Source organism: Coturnix japonica, chromosome 17 (assembly GCF_001577835.2).
Source record: "Coturnix japonica isolate 7356 chromosome 17, Coturnix japonica 2.1, whole genome shotgun sequence".
Classification (NCBI taxonomy): Eukaryota; Metazoa; Chordata; class Aves; order Galliformes; family Phasianidae; genus Coturnix; species Coturnix japonica.
Genome location: NC_029532.1, coordinates 7,606,418 through 7,630,065, shown reverse-complemented (window position 1 = coordinate 7,630,065; position 23,648 = coordinate 7,606,418). Strand labels below are relative to the sequence as shown.

Sequence of the window (23,648 nt, the reverse complement as noted above, 5' to 3'; positions counted from 1 at the left end):
ACTTCCATCAGGAAGAATGCTTCAGCAAAGTCAATATATAAGCATATAAAAAGAGCAAATGGTCAATTAGTGGAAAGTGTTGCTAGAACTGCACAATTTTGTAAAATGCATTTTAAAAATATACTGTCTTGTTGTCTGTGTAGCTTGTCTGGAAGGGAAGGAAAAGATTGTTGTGGTGGTTTCCACTTGTGTGCGGCTTCAAGTGGATATGAGAACTTCTCTATAATTTGGTGAAGTCTTGCACGCATCAGTACCTACAAGCAAGCCTCAAACAGGCATGATGCAAGCTGATACTTACACAGATTGGTGCTTATATTCTGCAGGTAATTTTTCTTTCCACTGGCATTGAAAGTGAGGCTGCAATGAAATCAACAATATTTTTACATTTATAGAAACTATTAAACTTTTGTGGTGGTCTTTATATGGAAAATAATGGACTCTCTGTGAGCACTGCAGAAATGCTGCACACAGGATAGAACAAAAAGCACCTTTTCTTTTTATCATTTTAAAGTGTTGTATGATTGGAGAATATGTACTTAATGCCGGCTCTCAGAATGGAATGTTAGTTCTCATCTTGCAAAGCCTGTGTTAACTGAGGACACTCAGTATCTTGAGCAGGGAGGATTGTAATCCAATCTGATCTTTCTGAATTGTGCATTATATCTTTAGTATGAAGTTTTTGCTTTGACATGTTGTGTCTGCTTTGCAATGAAACCTGTCCTAGGAGTAATTTGTAATGTTACCCATCTTTAAGAAAGTGGATGAAGAAGTTAATTTGGAAAGACTGAGTAATTAGTCACTCAAAATACATAAAATCGGTCATTCAGAATTAGTCCTTCAGATACTGAACAGAGTTTTGCATAACATCATAACATTCTAGGCTTGTTTATGACTTTGTACATTTGTTTTACTACTGCCAGGTGCTAAGCTGCAAAAATGATTGCAGTGGATTTGTGCCGAGCAAAGTAGTTAAGTCAGTACCTGAAAAAAGTTAGTCCTGAAGCCTGAGCTGAGTGAGAAAGTACTCAGAACGGTTTCCTTTTTAGTCTTCAAGTTAAGCAATCTCAGCTGTTGTTGCATTTGTTTGTATCTATGAAGCAACTGACCAGCTCAGTTGTTGTTGTTTTCTCTCTTTGTTACCGCATTGAAAACATCAGTAGTAGGTTTTTCCAGTTCTGATATTAGCATTTCAGAAAATATGGTGCATGGCAGCAGTGGTCAAAGCGTAGAAGACAAATAACAAAGAGCTGCCAGTTAATCTTTGGAAGGGGCCCAGGAGGTGACTTGATTGGGGCCTGAGCGTTCCTGGGATGGTGTTGGACACTGAGGTCTGTGTGGGAAAGCCACGCCAAAAGCCAGTGTTCAGAAATGGGATAAATTTAGAATGGAAATAGAGGAATAATTGGGTTTGAGTGTGAGGAAAAGTGGTTGAAGCCACTTTCTAAACACTTTCAGTTTTCTTTCATGTAAAATTTGAGTTGGTATCAAAGTTTAATAAACACAATTTGATTTTATCACAAATTATTCAATTGAGAACAAATATTACTGAATTCAATAGTCTGGCCTGTGTTATGCAGGAGGTCAGACAAGATGATCATAATGGTCCCTTCTGGCCTTAAAAATCTAGGAATCTATGAATAAATGAAAATCTGTCCTTCCAGCCCTTATTCGTTGAGGAAGCCATATTGAAATCCTTTGGGGACTACTCGTGTGAGTAAAGGTTGTGGGATCAGGCCTGAAGTGAGTAATCATTATCACCTATGTTTAAATTCATTGATAAAACTATAAAATATTCACATCGAGTAAAGATGAGAGCTTTTAAGTGGAAGATGCTTATGCAGTAATATTCTACTTGTTTAAACTAATCCTTATCAAAATGTTATAGAAATTTTTCTTTTTTCAGTCTCCTGCTATTCAATTATTTACTGGTGCTGTAGATCAGTATAAAAACAAATTCAAAAATCAGTAACATGTAGGAAGTATCTTTGCTTTGTCAAAATAATAAAAAATTCCAGCAATGTGGTAGAGATAATGTATTAAAATTGTTGTCAAGTCATCTCAGTGTCCTTAATGGTCATTGCTGTTACGCTGATGTTTGTATGCAGAACAGTAGTGGCAAATAGGTTCTAGTGTTTGACTGGGACACTGATTGAAACAGGATTAAACAAAATGACAGCAGGTCAGTGGTGTGGTTCTGTTCAGATCACCTTGAATTCTTGCAGCCAGGTGCAGAGGCTATGAAAGATTTCTACAAGCTGCTCTTTCATTGTTTTTGTTGATTTCTAGGATTTCCTTGACTGAAAGGAGCAGATTTTCTCGACTGATTTTGACGGAAGTGGGACTTCCTAGAGTTTGGGCTGGATGGTGGGAGATGGAAATACAACTTTTTTCCTTTTTTTCCTCCCCAAACTAGAGAGTCTTACTATGTGTGATAATTTCTTTGAAGCAGGCGTGATGTTTTATGGGCTCCCTCATATGACACAGAACTGTAAGATCACTTTGTCTACCTATTTCTTTTCTGGAGACATAATTTTATATGCAAATGTGGTTTCCTAAAGAAGTCAGCTGATGATTTGTTACTTCAATAATGCTAAGTCTTCAGCTGTGGTCTTCTGCATGGTTTTCAGAACCCTATGCCTTGCATAGTTTAGAGTGTATTGGTAGGGTGCCCTACAGAATACGCACGGTTACTGTGTGCAAGAATGCTAGCAGGTGTAAGAGTATTGCATTCAGAGTTAAATATCATAGGAAAAGAACAGAACGTGTCTTCTGGATGGTTCTTTTAATGTGTTCTTTTAATGCTTTACTATTAGCTGCAAAAGAGAACTGGTGTGTAAGAGTTTATAACTGGATCTTTGGGATTTTTACGTAACCTGATTTCCTGACAGTACATTTTCCCGTAGGTGCTGTTGTGAGGTTTGTATTGGCATATTTGCAGTGAATGTGAGCCTGAGAAATGGACGCTCCCAGGTTTTAAAACATGGCTGGCTGTTGCTTCCTTTGGGATAGTTCAGTTTTATTATGTTTCCTTACCTGCAGAGAGCAGGTAACACCTGCTAGCATAGCTGATAAGTAACTTTGTCAGCAACTGGCTTTAAAGCACTTAGAGAACTTAGTGCTCTTCTCTGCAGCAGTGAGCAGGATCCTGGTCATTTCAATCAGAAGACACTTGTGAGAAATTATATCAATTTTTTATATTTGATAACTCTGTGCTGTGCATGCCCATAGCATTTTTCTTGTATTCAGTTTTTTAAGTAACAATTCTACATGTGTTGTTTTATTTTCTTTTGAATAGAATAGAACTGTCTAGTTCTCAATAATTATGTATTTTGCTCAATGACTGGTTAGAATTCCTAATCTGTCGCTTACTTGATGTAGGATGTCACTAATGGAGAATTTGTGCTCGACTTGATGATGAGTCTATGGAATGACTCACTGAATGCAGTCTAATATTACCTTTGGTAACTGGTGCAGGACAAAGTTGGACTCTAATGTTATTCTCTTATGCTTTTTAATACTTTGAATTTCTACGAATGATTTTGTCGGTGAAATCTCTTAATTTTGCAATGAGAGATCATAGAATTTCTGTCATGATGGAGATGAATAAAAAGTGATGTTGAGGTCCTTTGCAAAAAAGGCAAAGAAGTTGTTTGTGGCAAATTCTTTGCTTCTTAACTGTAAAATTCTGCTGCTTCTATAAACTGTTTGCTTTCAACATCATGAATTTCTTCAGGCCCTTTTTCTTTAACAAGGGACGGGAGTTGATTTTTAATAACACTTAAAATTCATGGAAGTAGTTTATTTATTTCCTTCAGTTGCTGTCGTTTTTGCTTTATTTGTTCATAACATTGCTGTGATTAATTTTTCCTTTTTGTTTCTTGTCTGTACCCGGATGCTGCCGAGGTGTCTGTAAAATCCTGCACCCAGCAAGAGGAGACTGAAATTTTAAAAAGTCAGAACTGTTCTTCCTACCCTGATGAATAAATGCCCTTATGGGGCTAAGCTACAATGCAGATCAGTAAAGGTGTAATGTGGTTACATGGGTGGAATTTGCTTTTAGTTTTCAGACTGGCTTTGGAAAGCTAGCCCTTTGTCTTTTAATGTATTATGTTTGTGTGAATGAGTTCTTGTGCTTTGCAGCGTGTTCTTACCACAAAGATCACATCTAGCCAGTTCTTTTCATGGACGTGACTAAGAATCTAATTGATCACCAAGTTTGCATTTGATAACCAGAACACATTTTTCAGACAATCTGGTAGATACTTTTTAAAAGTCTTCACTTACACATATATTTTGAGAAGGTTGGACAGTGAATGATGCAAGAATGACTGAAAAAAAATCACGATCTCGTCCATGTACGTAATCAGTACGTATTTGGTGAGCACACCTTGTTAACTACTCATTGCAGACCCTTATTGGTGCTTTTTGAATAATTTGTTTAAACTGTGCAGTACAGATTCCTTATTTTAGCACTGAGGCATACAAAGGCTTCTTTTAGCAGCCTTTAATTTTGTACTTATGTATGTGACATAGCCTGTGGCTGTGATCTCTACTGTGAATCTGCAGTTGTTTTGGGATGAAAGAAGAAGGCAGCTGGAAACTCAGTAGCTACATCTAGCTGTCTACCTAGAGAAGGCCTTGATTTCAAGTTTATCTAAACAAGCTCGACTAATCCCAACTATCTAGGGGGATCCACTGTCAAAACAAGCAGCATGGCCCTAAGGCAAACACAACCATACAGAAATGAAGGCTGGGACTTCCAATACTCCAATGACTGCATACTGGAGGCTTTTTTTTTTTTTTTTTTTTTTTTCTAATTAGTGTCTGTACTTCTGTACAAGGTGTAGTGCATCTGGACCTGCTGAAGAACATGGTAGGGTGGGTGTGTTTTTTTTTTTTTTTTCTTCCTGAAAGAGTAAGAGAGGTGGAATTTGCATAATGCCTTTTCATTGGAAACTTTTGGAAAGCTGACAGAGGTCCAGCTTATAGCTCTGCAGCCACAATACGGAGTCTATAGGAGAATCCTTGAATGACCTAACCATATTGAAAGAAAAAATGAAAGCATCCAAGTATAGCCAAGTGAGTGTGGAAAAGAGGGCTGCTGCATTGTCTAACATCTGCTCTACTTCTCGTTAGTTTTGTTCTTTGGTATTCTATGTGGACTTTGGAGAAACCTAAGACAGCCTAACACGAATCCTATAATCTTCCTTCTGAATATTTATGTAGTGTGCCAGCCTCTAAGCTGTCCTTTGCATCTTCCTACTTCCCCCTCATTTTCATGCTCTCAAATGAGGCCAACATTTCAAAAGCTAAATAAATGTTTGTGAATGTTTATAAAAGATTTGCATAAATTTCTCCTTGTTTGACAAAGATCACTTTTTTCTTATGCCAGTTCTGAAATTTTTTAAAGGTTTCGGTGCTTGTCTTGACAACAAAGTCCTGCCTTGGAGGACAATGATTGCTGATTAAGTGGGTATGTGGTAGCAGCTGAAGCCAGAATTATAATATTTAACAAATGTGAACCAATGGATATGCTTAACTCCATATCTTGATGCGAGATACCTGTGCAACTGAGTTGCAGTATGAGAAAAAGGATTTTTTTTTCAAACTTAATTTTTCCTAAATGTTGAAAGGAAAATATTCCTCATCTTTAATTGCTAGACATTTACAGTCCTAGTTATCTGATATTGGCGTTTCTTATCTGTACCAATAGTTCAGTGTTTGAGCACATAATTGGCATTGATGTTAATGCTTGTTTATACACTTTTTCAGCTCTTTATGATTTGGGTGGAACAGTGATTCTTATCACAACAGTTGTAGGTTTTCATTTTTCAACATAGCACATTAGCAAAAATCCACTTGTCTCAGAATAAAACTAAATCTCAGTTTATTTGGAGGGATTTTAAAGGCTTTTACTTAAGACCCGTCTTTGCAAAATTGCTTAAATATTTAGTTCAGCTTTACTTTCAGCTTTTTTTCTACCAAAAACCAAGTAATAGTCATTTTTGTTCTTTTGTTCTATTAGTTGAGAGGTTGAAGTTGTCATTAAGGCAAAAACTAGAGCTACTTCTCTGACACAGTTTTTATCACATCTGCTAGGCCTGTGTCCCAGGAGAAGCTGTGCAGAGCGGTGAATTCAGCATAGGCCCATTATCTGCTGTTTTTGCGTATGTTGTAAAAGGAGTGAGACCTCAGGGAGGCTTGGAGCCTCCTCCCGTGTAATGTCCAAATCAGATTTGAAGGACTGGTGGCAGGAAAGCTTTGGCCTTGGGGTGTGAATTCTAAGAAACAGAGTCACAATTAGGTTTAAAAAATTCAGGGATTTTGAGCTTTATCGTGAAATGTTTTTAGTAATGCAATGAGAAAAATTTCCCATCTGTGCACATATTTTCTATGTTTAAAATATTTAAATAATAGCAGGCCTCATTATACCTTAGAAATGTTATTTATTTCTTGCAGTTAATCTTATGTTGATTGTGTCTGTGTATGTTTGTTTTCTTGTTTTAAGCAGTGTTTTCCTGAGGTCAGTGAAACGATGCCATTTCATATTGAGTATCATTTCACTGACCTCCACAAGGGAAGAAGTGACTTTTGTAGGGAATAAACCCTCCTCTAGCTCAAGCTTTGTAATTACTTAGAAAGAGCTGCTAGAATTGTGGGACACTAAGCAAACAGATGAACAGGTCCTGGATGGTTGTAGTGACATACAAAGAGCACTAAAAAAGTAGAGAGAAAACTAAGTTGAGACAATACAATTGTAAACGATGCACCTGTTTTCTTTTAAAGTGGAACAGCTTTCTAAAGAAGTGATTAAAATTGATTCCCAATATATTTTGCCAACTGTCAAAACTGCTGATGTTTAACACTACTCCAAGATGTAAAATGATATCATTAAAACCAATGCAAGAGGAAATTTGATGTGTTTTGCAAGCCAACGTTTTCCTCTTTTAAGAATGTGTGCTGTCAGTACTGGAAAAAAATAAATTCTTTAAAATGGAGAAAAATGGTGCTTTTATGTTTATTGTTCTTTGCTTTCTGTGATCTGATATCATGCAAAATCAGAGCTCTTTGTTGTGACGCAGTCTCTCCATGCAGGATACCTTACTTTAATTTAAGAATGAATTTTATAAAGCTGTTTGAATGCTTCTGAATGTTAAGTACATGATTACATGGCACGATTACATAATTGATGAGAATAATCTTTAATAATAACTTTAGGACAGTTTGATATAAGCCAACATTACTAATAAATGCAAATTCATGGCTAAACCTTCAGAAGATGAGATTTACTGATCCCTGATCGTTACTCATTGTTGTCTTTGTTAGCGGATGAATTTTTTTTGTTCTAGTATTACTTTCTTAGATTTATGTTCTTTCAATAAAATGCTGATGCAAGGCTACATTTTCCTGGTCATTGTAAGTAGCTGCTTTGTAAAGTGTTGTTTAAGGTAGTAGCAGCACTTGTTACTGAGGTGCTTCTTATTGGCGTGCATAAAGATGTTTCCTTTCCTAGGAACACATATATGAAATTCTGACCAACTCTGCATGGCAAAAACAGAGTTTATGTTGTTGTGGGCTTTGTACGTTTCCTTTCAATGCTCTGTGCTTGGAGTTGTTGCTAGTTTTAAGTTGGTTATTTGGGTGCACTGACATCTGTTTGGAGTTCTTAATCCTGTTGTTCCATTGCAGTGGGTGATCTAAATAATTCTTAGCTTAGAATTATGCAAAGAGATGATTTAAATTTGAAAGCAGTTTACAATTTTGTGATAATAAGGTAGATTAAAGAAATATTCAAATTTAAGAATAGTTGAATAATGTTTTAGTTAATGTCTTAGCACTCCTATGCTGTATTAACATTTTTAATATTAACGTTAATCAAACATTAACATGTTCAAATTTGATTTTGTTTCTGAGCAGAAGTAATAAATACACAAAGCCTTTCAATGGTGAATTTCTCTTTGAGTACCTCATTTCACTTCACGGTAGCTTGCAGTTTCTAGAAGTAAGTTGCTTTGTTCTGTGACTATCAGCTAAAATAGCTCTCACAAAAGCATCTGCAGCTTAGGCCCAGGCAGAGCTCCATGTCCCCAATGAAGTCTGCTCCGTGCTTCCCCAGCCCCTCTGTACCCCTCCCTGCTCTCTACGCTCCTTCTTCCCTCCTCAGCCTGGTGAGGTGTTCCTGCAGCTTTTTGTGTGGTCCTACATGCAAACAGGATGCATTTCATGCTGGTTACATGGGTTCTGGTGGTATTTCTGACTGCAGCAGACAGACCGCTTGCATTTTCCACCCTTTCTGTCCAGCATTTTGCTTATGACAACCTCACTTCCTATGATTGGAAGTCAAGAATATCAACTGGTGTTCATCTCTTTCATCACTGAGTCACGTCTTCTCCCCATGCCAAAGCCCAGCTTATTTGCAGTGCTCCATTCTCTCACAATATTTGAATTTCTCTCCCATAAAAATGCACGTATTTTATGAAGTTGCTTTTTTTCTGTGACTTTCTGTCAGGTAAAGGTCCTGTCTGTGTTCTGGATGGTCTGTTCAACTTCAGCATGTTTTTTCTCTGGTTTCCAAAAAGGTTTTCCCAACACAGATTCCCCTGTTGTTTTTTGTGGTGTGTTGCTTTCTTTCTCTGATTTGCATTAATATTACGGTGTCTTGTTTTACTCATTTTTTCTGAGATCTTCCCTGCCTGTGTTTTCATTTTGTTTTGCTCCATCTTCTACTCAGACTTCCTGTTCCACTTAGGCCACCTTGTTGCAGCAGCCATCTCTCAGGGAGGTGTTTGCCAGCCTGCTCTGCTGTGTCTCTGTTGGGTCCATCCACTGCTTGCACTGCAGTTACTTGTCAGCAGTGCTCCATTGAACAAGAGCAGTAAATCAGGCCTGGGTGTATGAAGGGCTCTGAAGTTGTTCCATTGGCTTGAAAGTGGAAACAGTGGAAGGTTTAAAAGTAAGCCTTAAGTTACAACTTGTGTATTAAATTTGCAATTAAATATGCAAAATTCTTTTCAGCAATGTTGAGCTTTCTGCACCATTTCTCATCACTAGAGATAATTCAGGATGTAAGCCAAATGGTATTTAGCAGCCTTCTTTTCTGTGTGCTTTGGACGTGTATCTTGTGTGGAGTGTGAAGGGAGAAAGAAATCGTTGCAGAGACTGCCTTACCTCCATAAATTGCTGTGTGACACAAAAGGGCTGAACACTCTCTTCCTGGCTCATTTATTTTGAAAACTTTGCTACTGAAACCAAACTTAATCAATGAGCTCTGTGTTGTCTCCGATAAGTTATGTACTGGCTTTATTGATTGGGAAGGATTTTAGAAAACCCATGTGGGGTTTATAATGTCAGCAGTGTTTTGATTATGAAAAGAGTTGGAACCTTGGGACATGGAACCAGGTGGTGTATGTCCTAAAGCCACTGGTGACACGGCTGGGCTGAATCCCTCAGGGGATGCAGTTCATGCCCTGCACTTTAACTGTGTTGGCTGCCTGCTACAGATGCACTTTTTGCTCATTAAAATGTTAAAAATCAAACTGCATGTAAGAAGATTTGTGAAAATATAAACTTGGGGATTGATCCAGAAAACTGGCATGCGATACCCTAGAGACGTGGGTTTCAGCTACTGGGTAATTTACACTTATCAGCTGTGTGTCCTGGATTGTATTGTTTTGTTTTCTTTTCAGATGTTTTGTTTTACAGGCATTTTGTAGGTTTTTCTTTGGAAAAAATAGGCATAAGGGAATAAAATAAGAAAAAAGTCTATAGATACTACCCTTATCTTTCATATCGGGTAAAAACATAAAACGGATTATAAGATGCTGGCAGGGAGGAGTTCCAGGTTTTGTTTTATGGTGGATTTTTGTTTGTTTGTTCGGAGTCTTAAAGAGAGAATGATTTTTTTTCGAGGCTGTAAGTAACTGATCGCCTAAAGGTGTATTTTGTGTAGGAATTGCTAAGCTTCAAAACTGAGCAATGCTTAATTGGAAAGAAAGAAAAAAAAAAAAAGAAAAAAGGCATATTTATATTAACAAGCTTCCTACTTGAGCAAAAATAGGGTGGATCTCTAGTAACTGTATGTCTTACATGCAAAAGATCAGCATTTGTGCTAATAAGAGCCTAATTCTGTGTGTGATTTTTAATAGTTAAAATTTAGAACTAAGTCTGTGATTAACCTGCATTAGTCTCAATTTTTCGGTTGTAAGACAACACAGACAGGTTTTGGTATATAACAAGAGGCAGATTTTGTCCAAAAGTGTAAAAACTATGTTAAAATGTCATTGCAAAGTCTTTCTTTGACAGACAAGGCAGTGTATAGTGATATAAATTTGCCATATTTTCTCTTAAACACACTTTTTGTCTTTAGGAAGCTGTAAAAATTAAGAGAAGTGGAAAGAAAGTTTTGAGTAGTATGTTCTATTATCTTCCAGTAACACGATGCTGATGAGATGCAAACATGTTTTATCAAACGAGTATTTATACTGGCAGTTAGAGTAAACAGTCAAATCTTTATCAAAATAATGGAGGGTGTTCTCTACTTTCGTATTACTGCTATTTGTTACCTTTTAACAATTGTATTTCAGAGTTCTGTGTAGCTGCTACATACAATGAAGTCAATAAATAAGTCAGTAGTCACTTGTCTCTCCTGCAATTACGATTTAAATTGTTTTACAGTTCTAACTTTTTTTCTTTCTATTTTGTGCTTGGAGCTTGTGGCAGTGGGTAAAGGACAAGTGTGGATTAACATAAATTTGTCAAGGTGCAGTTTTTGTGCATAAGCAATTGGAGTTGTGCAGGAGACTGCCAGACCTTGTGGAAGTCAGTGAGACTGCGCAAGGATGAATCCAGTCACGTTAACGAGATCTTTACTACCAAGGCTTTTTGTATGAAATTACATATTTCTGCAGACTTTACTCTGAAACCTGCACAGTTGCTTCACAAGTTTCCTCTGTTAAAATTGAAAGAAGGATTTTTTCATTGCTTTACATGCCATCCTTCAATAGATTCTTTCTTGTTCTTTAAAAACAGAGGGTTGTTAAATAATCTATCAATAAACTGTCAAAGTTTCCGTATCTGTTTCTGCCTGAAATCTTAAGAACTTGCTACATTTTTAGTTGTCAAGAAACCTCCGAAGAATAGTTCTGTAGTAGTTGAGCTTGAAACCATTGCTAAGAATGGGATATGCTTGTTTGAATTATGTAGGAGGAACATGTTCTTGCAAGGGAGTCAATATGCTTTCCGCTTCATTGAATAGGTTATTAGATTGATGTAGTTTATTTGTTGAATGATGGCATTGGTTTTAGAAACAAATGAAGTGAGAAGTGTCAATTTAGTTATTGGTGATAATTTATTACTATAGGCCAGAAAAGTGTTGAATTTATCAGGTTTGCCATTTAGTCAGGGTGATCTTGTAGCTGAAATCAGAAATATATTTGATGTTGCGGTTCCTGAGGTATTTCACTGTGAAGGACAGTGGACAATGAACTGACTGGTAGTAGGTCTGCAATCCGAGTTGACGTTTGAAATTTGAATATTATAGGAGGATACGGTGCAAACAGATCTCTTCTGCGTGTGAACACAATTATTTGGTATACGTACTTTTTTGCTTCTTTAATCAGTATAATCATTTAAGGGTGTGCAGTGGAAGGTGATTTATTAAAATATTAATAATGTTTTCAGTTTTCACAGTCATGCATTTTTATTTGAGATCATACTTACATTTAAAATGTTTACGAGTTCTCTCTGTGTGGTGCTGTTTTGCAACATTTAGAAAATGGTTTGTAGTTTAAACAGTTTGTATTTATTTTAATACACGTTATTTTAATTGGTCTTGTAACACTTGCATTTTCTTTCTAATAGCAGTAGGCAGTGTTAAACATTCCTGCTAGGAGACCTATTGGCTTTATCTTTTGTTATTTATCTTGCTGATGTTGGGAAGTATTCTCTAATCCCCCAGACCTCTGTTCCTAGGTAACAGTCAAAAGCTGTGCCAGCAGAAGTGGTCCTGCCAGGCCAAACCCATGTGGGTTGGTGTTATTCACTATGATCCATATGGTCAGGGTAGAGACTGTCCCTAGAGAAGTGTTAACACTCAACAATCCAACCTCCTCCTACCCTTTGGAGAATTGCTGGATGGCTCCTGCTGCCTGCCCATGTGTGAATCTTGATTAATTTTTCATTTTTAATGAAGTTTGATCATGTTTATTATTTCACATGATTGACTGCCTGGTACTCCTTCCATGTAATTGATAAAGCCCATATTTCTTCATCTGTCTCATCTTTCTTCAGGGCAAAGTTGTGAAATGGTGTGATGTGGTTAATATTAGATTTATTGGTCCCGTTAGATGTATAAATTATCTCTTCTTTTTTTTTCTCTCCACAGGAAGTTCTACAGACTTTGACCAAGTTTTGTTTCCCCTTCTATGTGGACAGGTAGGATTAGATTTTCAAACTTGACAAGAAAATGAGCTTCCCCAGTCAAACCACTGCAGAAAGTTAAAAACTTATTGCTTTTAATGTTCCGTGTGCTTGGCTGTGACTTAAAGCACCAAAGTGTCAATTCTAGTCTCAGAATCCCTTTGTTCTGGACATTTTATGGACATGGTCAGAAAAAAAATTGTTTTAGGTTTGAGCTGTGCAGTGACAGCCACAAAAGTGGGCTTTGTTTTATTTCTGTGTAACATTTGGATGTGAAAACACTTGGGTAGTAATAGTCAAATATGCATATTAATGTCAGTACTTCTTTACTCCTGAATTTTATTTCTCATTTGCCAAAATCTGGGAAGAATAATGAAGTGCTTCACATTTCAAGCCCTCGATCTTAGCTTGATTGCTGATGCCTTCCTTGTGACTTCTTAATTCCAGTTCTAGTTTTTTGTAAAAATTGCGGTCTAGTTTCTACTGAACAAGAGAAGAACTGTAGTTGGCTGAGAGTGTTTAATTCTTGTGATTTAGGAACTGTCAGAGATATTTTTGTTTTTTAGATGGTTGGTTTTGTTCTTACTGTGAGTTAGGTCTGATGATTTCATGGTGAGATCAAGCATTCAGATTTTGAAAGGGTGCACTGCGGTTTGTGCTGTGTAGCATCAGCACTTCATTGGTTAGAATCACATGTCTGAGGTCAGCCACGTGGTAATCTGGAGTTGGAGGAAGCTGAAAACTTGAACAGGTTGTGCAGGTGATAATGTTCTCTCAGCCCTCTGGGCAGTCCCTGCAGGTCAGGGTTGAGAGATGTTTGTGAGGTACTGCTGGTGACACCTGACATTGGCAACACCTCTGCTGTACCTGATTTGTATATAAAAAGAGAATTTGAATATCCTGGACAGTCAGCAAGAGCTTCTTAACTAATGCTTGTTGGCTTGTGTGACCTCCGAAAGCTACAAATTCTCCTGGTAATTTGGAATCACTTTGTGCTGATCTTTTCCCCTTGTTTAAGGGATGGAATTGATGAAGTAGGGGTATATATTTTTCTAACGTGCGTTTATAAGGTTACTCCCTTTATACTGTGGACAGATTTATACTTACAACGTATAGTTTTGTTGTACCTGGGGCTTCATTATTTTTTTCTCCTTCCCCCATCTATATAACATTTTTGAAAGATAGAAACATTGAAAACCCATATAGGATGCACATGAGAACATAGTGAAAAGTAAGTCTCATTAAGTCTCATTTCTGGATTCAGCTTTTTGACTGGGCATCACAGACTGACATAGCAAAGTCAGCCTTTTTGAAAACTAAGAAGGGTTTGTAGCCTGCGGGGTATACCTAAAATTGAAATTGAAAGATGTCCTTAGTTGCACCTGAAAGAGATGTCTGCCACATCTCTTCTTGATATATAGATAAATAAGCGCACATGTTCACTTATGAGTGCGTGCTTGCAAGTACATAATCACTTGCTATTGTCCTTCGTGATGTAAATTTGGCTTAGGTTGGAACTGTGTGTGGGAACTAAGGAACTAACCTTCATGTTACAGCAACAGACTTCTGTCACTACAAACAAATTTAGTGGGACCATGGCAAGGAGAACAATACAGTCCATCTTAATTGAAAAGTTTTCTTCAGATTTCCAGGTTTACAACCAATTGAATACCCGTTCATAGAGACTTTATCTGGAACTTAGCAAGTGACAGATGTACAGTAATTGATCTCTTCCTGTTAACTGTTAATTACTAAGTATTTCTTCATGCACTTCTTATACAGCATTTGAAAGTTACTGAAAGTAGTGAGCAGGTAGCCCCATAATGAAATTATCACAGACAGTGCTCTAATGTTCTCCTCAATCTTCTCAGTAAACTGTTTTCCTGCTCTAAGACAGAAAGAAATATTTTGTGTGCCCCGGTGGCGCAGTGGTAGGAATGCCGCCTTGCAACACTGGGGCCCGGGGTTCGAATCCCCCCTGTGGCGCAAGTGGTAGAAGTGCCGCTCTGCAGCACAGAGGCTCAAATCCCGGGGGTTGGACTCGATGATCTCTAAGGTCCCTTCCAACCCGCACGAGACTATTACTATTACTACTACTATTACTATATGTCTGAAATGTCCTTAGCATCTGTGTCTTACGGAGTTGACTTGTACTCTAGTGATATTAACCCTCTCTGTATACCTCAAAAATATGTAGGAGCAGGTCTACAATTACTGTAATTCTTACTTCTAAGTGATTTATTTTTTTTTAATATATTTTTGTTCTTTCTAAACAAAAGAAGAAATAAACACCAAAACACTAAACATTTTTCAGGATAGGCATTCCAAATATTTACGTACTGTTTCCAGTTAAGTAGATGGCCTTGTTTCAAGCTGTGACAGTTTTAGGATGGGAATTTCTCTGTTAGGTTGAGATTTCAAAAACTCTTATTATAATAGTAAAGATACTAGGTTGTTGTTCTAATACCTTAGGAACATGGGTTGGAATTATTCTATTGGAAGAATACTCTGTAGGGCATTTCTTCAGCATTTCTGGAAAAACACTCAATATGAATGAAGAGGTTCTGGTGGAAATGTTCATTCATGCTTCACTACGATGAACAGAGACTACTTTTCCTTTCACCAACTCAGAGCCCAAAGTAGTGCGAGATCCTCCCACAAGGGCTTGCAAGAATACTTTGATTAGAGTGAGCATAAGGAAAGACATCTTTAGCCAGGATAGTGAATATGTTATTTTACACTATAAAGAACTAACAACTGAAAGTTGAACAAGGCATTTTAGGCATGTTTATTTTCTGTGAATTGCACAAATGCAAAAATCTTTAGGTTTGCTTGGAAGGAACTTACCAACTTGTTGCAATTGTGTGATAAACAAGTTCCTCCCTGCTGCTTGTGAAGCATGTTTTTTTTCTCCTGTTCCATAATTTTAATTGTCGGCTAGAATGCTTTTCTTGCACACACTCTGCTCTTGGCCTTGTTAAAATTAAGCATATAATCCCCTTCTAAAACACCATAGTAAAATCACCATAGTAACATTACATCCAAGCTTTACAGATAAAACTTAACACCAGTAAGGGATTTTTTGGTATACCCTACCAGCTCAGTATGGTTTATGGAAATGGCTGTTCTGTTGACAGTTAGAATTCTGTAGGATATTAGTGCTTATGCTGTCTAATTCTCAGGCTACTGAAATGCTCTTAAGTGTCTTTCTTTTTGTCCTTCTGTGAATATGGAGCACTTAGTGCTGGATGGATCCAACTTTTCTGTGTGAAAGTCTTCTTTATTTTCTTTATGTATTTGCTTGTTTTTAGGGCTCATTACTGTGATAGTTAAATGGCCTAAATTTTTGTTCTTTTTTTTTTTTGGTTTTTTTTTTGTTATTGAGTTGTAAAGATGCACATGTAAATTCTATTAATAGTTCTCAGTTCTCACTGAAAAGACAACCTGAAATAAGTGTTAATTTTGTATCATTATGAGATATCAAATTGAAAACCTAAGAAGTCCACTAATAATTTTACTAGTTACAGCTTTTCCTCTGAAAGTCAGCATTTGTGCTAAGTAGCAAACTTACATCTCTACAGTATGGCTGCATCACAATGAAGTGGCAGAATTGGCTTGGTTTATGTGGAATTTGCAATCACTGCACATGAGAGTTTGATTAACTTTAGATAGATGTGGTAAGTCTTATTTATTAACAGAGTGAAAGACATATATAACATTCAATTGTATTGTGCTTTAAATGTAAAGCATATTTTTTTGGTGTGATGATTTTGAGCATCACTTACCTGAATTTTCCAATTCAGACGTATTTTGCTACAGTGATATTTCCCACTGGGGTCTGAATGGCAGCCAATATCCATGGAAGTTATTAGCTCATTTGTGCTGCTCTTGAAGAGTCATTAAGATCCTACAGATGAGGCAAATGACTTGAAAAATTGTATTAAAGTCTTGAAAAATTATGTCTGCAGTCCTAGCTGGCAGTATGCTTTTGATCCCAGTTATCTTTTCCTTCTTTGCACATTAGTGTGTTCTTTCCTTTAACTGACTGAATAGCTGCTAGAGTAAAGGAGAGTCATCCGGCATGGACAGTTGCTGGATGCTGAGGAATGGTCTATCTGGCATACTTACAAAATTGGTAGATAGATATAAAACTTCAGCAAGTCAATATCCAAGTGTCAAATAAGCTCAGCATGTTATTTATGAAAGATTGTCTTGCTCTTAGATTAAGCCAATTTTGAAATGAAGAGTAATATTTTGCCTGCATGACAGAACATGGGTTTTGTTGGTACTGTATGTACTGCTTTGAAAATAGCTTATAGTTGTTTTCATTTTCATTTAAAGATAAATGCATAGTTTAGTATCATCCCACACTAAAGCCAATTGCATGTTTAAGTTTCTAGAGGTAATGTATTTTCTGACTTAATTTCTTGGTGGGAAAAATAACAACATAAAAACCCCCTGAAAAAACTTTCTAGTAAAAGAGAAAATGCTACAGGACTTGCATACCTAGATTAGATACCCTTGACTTGAAGTTAGCTCAGCATTAAGTTTTTCCTTTTTATTCTCTTTATTTTCAGCCATGCAGTTAGCCAAGTTGGACAGAACTTTACATTTGTCCTTACAGACATTGACAGCAAACAGAGGTTTGGGTTCTGTCGCTTATCTTCTGGGGCCAAAAGCTGCTTCTGTATCTTGAGGTAAGTCTGTGGTTTAGCTTTCGGCAGACAGGGAAGCAGTGTTTGACTTTGCATTGTTACATTGCACTTACAGTTTCCAGCTGTTCAAAATTATGTTCCTCTCTGGTTCTTGAAGTCACTTCTCTTCTGCAGAAGCGCTGCAAGATATGTTGCACTTGGAGTTCTACTGTAGATAACTGTATTTGTTTGTAGTCAATTTTCTTGAATTAACCATTTGGAGGAAAAAAAAAATCAATGTTTCTTTGCAGTAATTTGTTATGACATTGCATAATGGCAGATGTTATCTTTCACTGTCAGAACTGATCTTGTTAAGACATTTTGTGGATATCTGTATATGCAAGTTTTATTAATGATGCATTTGCTGGTAGCTGAGGAAATATCTTCAGAGCTGATGCTGTCCACATTCTGAAAGTTTGTGTGTATCAGCTTTATGTTGTCATGTTGAGGGTTCTGTAGTGTTTGCCATATAGAGCTGGATGACTGAAGGTGGGAACAATGCATTTAGAGCAAGAAGTTCCAGCCAAGTATTTATGATGCCTCCTGAGGACATGTTGAAATAGTCTGTGAATTTTATTTACATTTTCTGCAGGAATTGATGCAGGTACAATCAGGCTTCATATCTACCCATATGTTAGTTCCAGTACAAAATTCAATGGAAATAAATATTTCTATATGCTACCCTACCTTTGTTTTTATTTGTCTATTTTTGAAATAAGTTTATTGATTTGTCTTCTGATTTTTCATGTTCACGAGAAATTGAATGTTTGGTGCACTGACCTAGACAAAGAGAGTTGAGATTTTAGCAAGGTGGGTGTCGAAACAATCACAAAGGAGGGTCCTGTTCTCAGTGATTGCCAACATCTGTCTCAGTTGTTTCTGGTTTGTTCTTTGCTTGGGAGAATCCGGTGTAAGAACAAAAAGAACTTGTCCTTGGCGTACAAATACTGCCCATTGCAATGGCTGATTGGGACCTTCTTGCATGTGTGTTTTTGAATGTGATGATGCCTCTGGAGTATTTTGTGAACGCTGTTGCAAAATATAATTGAAACTGTCAAGTGCAAGGACACTTCTGCCTTAACTGAGTTAAATCCTGCAGTGCCATGAAATAGATTTTGATTGTTGTGTGTAATTTAACATGAGTACATTTGTGCAATTTGTGTTGGCACCTGACTTGTAAAGATATCAACTGTTTGCTGTTCTGTACTTCAGCATTACACTGGCAGCAGTGATCTGTTAACTACACGTTCATTGATAAAGTCTAACATTTGGACAAAATAGTATGAAGTCTATCAAAATTACTAATTACCTATGTGGGAGGAAGGATGACAGGTGCTTTGTCAGTAGCTTCTTTCATTCCATCCTTTCTTTAGTATTTTCAGCTATTAACAGCTTTGGCAAATAGCAATCCTGCAATGTGAACCACATATCGAAGGCAGAGGTGTTTCCCTAGATCCCCTATGTAGACAGGAAGCTGATTTCCTTGTGTTGGGAGTGTCTTGTTACATAAAGTAACTTTTCTTGATTAATGATAAATTAAAGGGGAGACACAGTTTAAGAAATGAGTCTAAACAATTACTGTGAGTCCGATCTTGATTTCTCCTGGATAAGAGTTCTTTGCTGTCAGCTCCCTTATGTTGAGTGAATGCCAAGAAGAAATGGAGGAGCTATGTTATAGCTAAATGCCTTCTGCTTCAACTCATAACTAAAGTAAAAAAAAGAAAATACTAAGAACTCAACCAACTAAAAGAAACAACCGTACCAATGCAGGAGCAGCAGTAGGTGAATTGCGTTTCAGCTTCATTCCTGTTGTCTCACTCTTCTGTGGACTAATGAGAGAATGGAAGATTGTGATTAATGCAAATGAATGTAAGTTTTGGAGGATAATGAAGAATATAAATAAGCATCACCCTGGTTTACTTCCTCTGTTCCTAGAACTGCAGCAGCCATTGATAATGTGAATCTTCTTGGTGTCCTTCATAAATGAAATTAGAATTAACTAGGATATACAGTTCTAATAATTTAGTTCTATTAGTAGAGTTAATTTAATTCATAAGAGATGCTGCTATAAATGGGTGCATCAAGATATGCTGAAGCAAGTGAGAACTTTATGAAAACAACACGTAAAGATGAAAATAATGCTTCTTCATATGTTTTTTCTTTTTTTTTAAGTTATAGGTTGTTTAAAACATGGGAGTGCGTGTGGTTCTCCACTCTGTTTTTTTTTCTGTCAACCAACTGATTGCATTTGCACCTGCACCATCTAACTCTAGACAGACTGTTTGTATTAGGAGCAGTTGTGCACTCCGAACACTAAGCCCAGCAAATTAATTCAGTCTTCACCAAGAGTCTTCACAACTTTTTTGACTCCTCTACTTGAAGCTTCCCTACCTGCTTCAGCACTTTTGGACTAGACTGCTTAATTTTTTTGTTTCAAAACTGTTTCTGAGTTAAAAGTATTTCATTGCCTCAGTGCACTTTGTTGGAGATTGCTGGCAGCGTTCTGTTACAATTGTACATGCTGTGTCTCTGGTAGATACTCAGTGGAAAACTGGATGGCTGCAAGCTTCAGGTATTCCCTGCTGTGCTCAGTGACAATATATGAATTAAGCAATATTGTTTGTTATTGGAGATAATATTCACGTTTATCAGTGAAAGGTTTGGTGTGTCTGGCCATGGTAAAAGGGTTTGGAGGTGGAAAATTGCAAATGTTTTTGTTTATCATAGAAGAGGAATGGAAAAAGGAAATTATTTTCATTCAGTTTGTGCTTTGAAAAAATGTCAGCAGAATTCTGGAAACAGTTGAAAGCTGTGACAGCTCTCAGAATGCCGTAATTCATAGCCTGGACCTTGAGATGTGAAGTGATCCAGAGACTTTTCACGTGCACGCAAAGCACAGTAAGGCACTTCTAGGACTTCAATAGCAGTAATGTTATCAGCATGGATGTTGCTCCTGTGGCCAGCAGGAAGGCAATTCAGTTTTACAGTGTAAGTCTTTTGGCTATTTCAATCAGCGCTGTTTAATAATCTCCTTTCAAGGTAGCTTTCATAACTGCTGCAAGAAATGGCAACATATTTTTCCCTAATATTCATGTATTTCTGTAATCTCTTTTGTTCCTGCTATGGATATCAACATACAGATTTCTGGGAATCTCTTGTTGGTAAGTTGAGAAAAAACTGCATTGTCTGGGTGTTCTGGGTTTTCCTTTGATGTAGAACCACTGACTGTCTCATGTCCATTTTCCTTTTTATTTCTTTTTCTTTTTTTTTTTTTCTTTTGTCTTTTTCCCTCTTGATTTTTGGCTAAAACCAGCTGCAGTGATCTAATACAGCCTGAATGGCTGAGTTGCACAGCTCTCTGTATGAGTGTTACTTTCTGCATTTCAGACAGCAGAGGGCGAACAAAAGCGCAGAACAATTGTCACAGATGGTCTGGTGGGTGTTCTGAGGCTCTAAAAAGTGAAGTGAATTAAAAAAAGCCCAGAAGCTCATCCACCACACATCAAAATCTCCTGGTTAAACTGGTATTTTGTATTGCCTTTTTCAGTGCAATGCATTAGAAAACTTTAAGATGTGCTTTTTAATATTTTTCCTTTCCAAATGATGAATGTGCAGTATGTCGAGAGCTGGTGTTGAAGCTGTGAAATTCTGAGTTATAATCCAGTGATCTTAATATCATAAGAAGATTTCATTACCTAAAGATTTCTTCTTTTTAAGATGCCTTTTAAGGACTTCAGGATTTTGGTTCAAATAAATCCTTGTGGATATTCATTAAGATGCTGAAAATTTTTGTTTGTTTGTGTGGGTTTTGCAGCTGTTGTTTTGGTTTTGTGTGTTTGTTCTTTGATTAGTTTCTATAGATCTGCTTTAGTATAACTTTGCATTGGGTTTGTAATGGGCTTCGGAGGGTGAATGGTATAAATAGCTCTAAATTCAATGAAGAGTTGTAGCATTCTATTAAAAAAAAAAAAAGCCATAGAGAAAGTCCTATACTCTGCTTCTCCTACAGTTCTGAGGCATCGTTTTAACACCATTATCAGGCATGTCCCACACTTCTGTTCTGGAATGGATATGCTCTGGTTTCTTAAGATTAGGTTGAAGAACTCTTTTGGTTATGGTCTGCTTCAGAAGTGGGCAGAGTGAAAGCCTCACAGCTGAAGTTACTACAAGCATGTTAATTCTAATATTTAAACTGTTTTTTACAGTATTTTGAATGCTCTGAAGATGTGTGAAGATAATGTATTATAAAGCTGTGAAGCTGCTGCTAAGCATATGAAGCTTAAATTCTCGAGAGACATTGAATGGAATTCCTTTTTTTTTTTTTCTTTTTTTCCCTGAGAAAGGTATTAATTAAAGTACGTATAAATCTGCAGCTGAAATTTTTTGAATATGTTGTAGACTCTGGAGCCTCCTGACAGTTCTGTTCTTCCATGCACATTTGAAGGAAGAAAAGGTTCTGTTTTAAGAATACATGAAATGTGGATAAGTCAGACTTCTTCTACCCTTCCTGCAGGATGTTTATGAAACCAAAAACTTTGTAGTTTTCCAAAGATTTTTTTTTTTTTTTTTTTTACCTTTTGTCATCTGAAATATCTCCAGAACTCAATGTGAGGACCCAGCTGCTGATGTGGGAGAAGTTGTTCAGGATATAGAGAAAAGGTTCATTTATTTCTTCAGATTCAATTCTTTATGTTCTGATTGTTTAATCCTTAAAACAAGAGAGAGGTGTTATTTTGCATTAAAAGTAGTAACATGAAAAAATAAGTGAAAAATACCTTGAAATAAAAAGGTGTTTTTAAAACCAACACCAGTAACCTCCCTCAAAACTTCTATAGTACAAAATAACAGTCAGAATAAACTTTGTTTTTACCTATTTGAAGAACTTTATCAGACTGTGTCAAAACAGTACTAAATTGTTAATCCAGATTGGATTACTGCTATGGTACAGTACCAAAATCTGTAAACTTTTATACATTACTGATTATGTTTAAATATATCTTCTGGATGTCACGGAAGCATTGTGGTTTGTTCATTCTTAGACTGTGAAGCCATACAGAACATCCGCTATAGTTCTCCACTTCCACAGCAGTTAAACTCAGAGCTCTGGCAGCTCTATGCAGGTTGCTGTGTTAACTGCCATTTCTACATGAATATTATTTTGGTCAGTTTAATCCCATATTTAATTTGAATTGTTTCTTTGCTTCAGGTAACATGAAAGCAGATCTGGAAGGTGGTAGGTAAATGCTGCCAGGCCATGCAGAATCAGTTCTCCCTCAGATGGTGCCTGCCTATGTTTTTGTCTTCCTATCAGAAAGGGTTGCAGTAATAATAATGAAACATTCTGAGAGGGGAACATGGTCACTGATACATGGATGAGATGATAATAATTACTGCTTTGATGCCACCAGGGAGGTGTGTGCTGCTGGGGGGGCTGTGCTGGCCCAGAGGCCTGGAGGCTTGTGTGTACTGAATGTCAACTGATGGAACTGGAGTGAGTAGGAATTCTCTCAGGTGCTATTAACTCTTGACAGGTACCTCATGTACCTTGTTTTTGTTTTTTTAAAGTAACTAGTAGAATTTCTATTTTATCTGTTAAATGGTTAGCTATAGAACCAACCTACTTCTAATTGCTGGAAGGGGCACTAATAACTAAAGCTTGTGGCTTTTATATTACTTCACGTTCTGTTAAAGTTAATTAAAAAAAAAAGAAAACTTATAAATAGATTTTCCTTGGTTCATCAACTTACTGGCCAGTTACTGGCATAAGAAGGTGTTATACCCATGTGGAACTCAGATTTGAAGTTTTCAGTGGGTATTCAGCTTTTGTACCAAAATGAAAATCGTTCTTCTGAAGTGAAATGCAGAAACGTTGGTGTGGAAATCCCTTTCAGCCAAAATAGTTAAGCTCTGCACCACTCTTTTTCTAAGATAAAAAGAAATGGATCTATAATAGTTTGTGGCAGATGGCAGAAAATGTAACTAACTGAATGTGATTCTGTATGGAGTTATTTGAGGTTTTTGGTGCAATTTGTTGTGAGTTCCTCTCCTCCCCCCTTCCCTTTCCTTTGATTGCGGTCTTTGTCCATTTATTCTTAGGATAGAATAAGATTTCTGAGCAGGGGCCTCTCTTGTGGTGCAAAGTGAGAATTGTTTTTAATTGAGCAGAAACATGTGGAAGGATCAGGAATATCTCAAGGGATTACAGAAAAATTCCAAATTTGTACTACTTACAGCTTGTGTTTAGAGCAGGGTCTGCTGGGAATAAATGTTAGTTAGTGTGACCTGTGACCTTAAAAACTGTTGACATGGATTTCAGCCAGAAACTAGCCACAGAACTCCTTTGTTAAGCTCATTCATAGCTCCTTGAAAACTCTAGTCAGTGAAAGTTGCCAGCTCAAATCTAAGGAAAGCAGGAAAGCAGAGCCTTTTTTTCCTTCAAGCCCCCTCCCCCCATCCTCCCCTCTTTTTTTTTTTTTTTTTCTTCCCATGCTTTGGAAACAGTGGACGCCCCTTAACCAGCAAGACTTCTTTAATAGG

The 23,648-nt window shown here is 37.0% G+C and overlaps 1 protein-coding gene across 10 annotated transcripts in view; it reads left to right on the top strand.

Annotated features, from left to right (window-relative positions):
• Positions 1-23,648, top strand: part of DENND1A (DENN domain containing 1A) — a 191,700-nt gene that overhangs the window by 45,433 nt on the left and 122,619 nt on the right. For 9 of the 10 annotated variants that reach the window (XM_032448085.1, XM_032448086.1, XM_032448083.1 and 6 more), the window contains exons 4-5: positions 12,383-12,432; positions 16,995-17,114. In XM_032448085.1, the coding sequence (XP_032303976.1) occupies positions 12,383-12,432; positions 16,995-17,114 (170 nt within the window). The remainder of the gene's footprint in view (positions 1-12,382; positions 12,433-16,994; positions 17,115-23,648) is intronic. The other variant, XM_032448089.1, reaches the window with a different exon arrangement.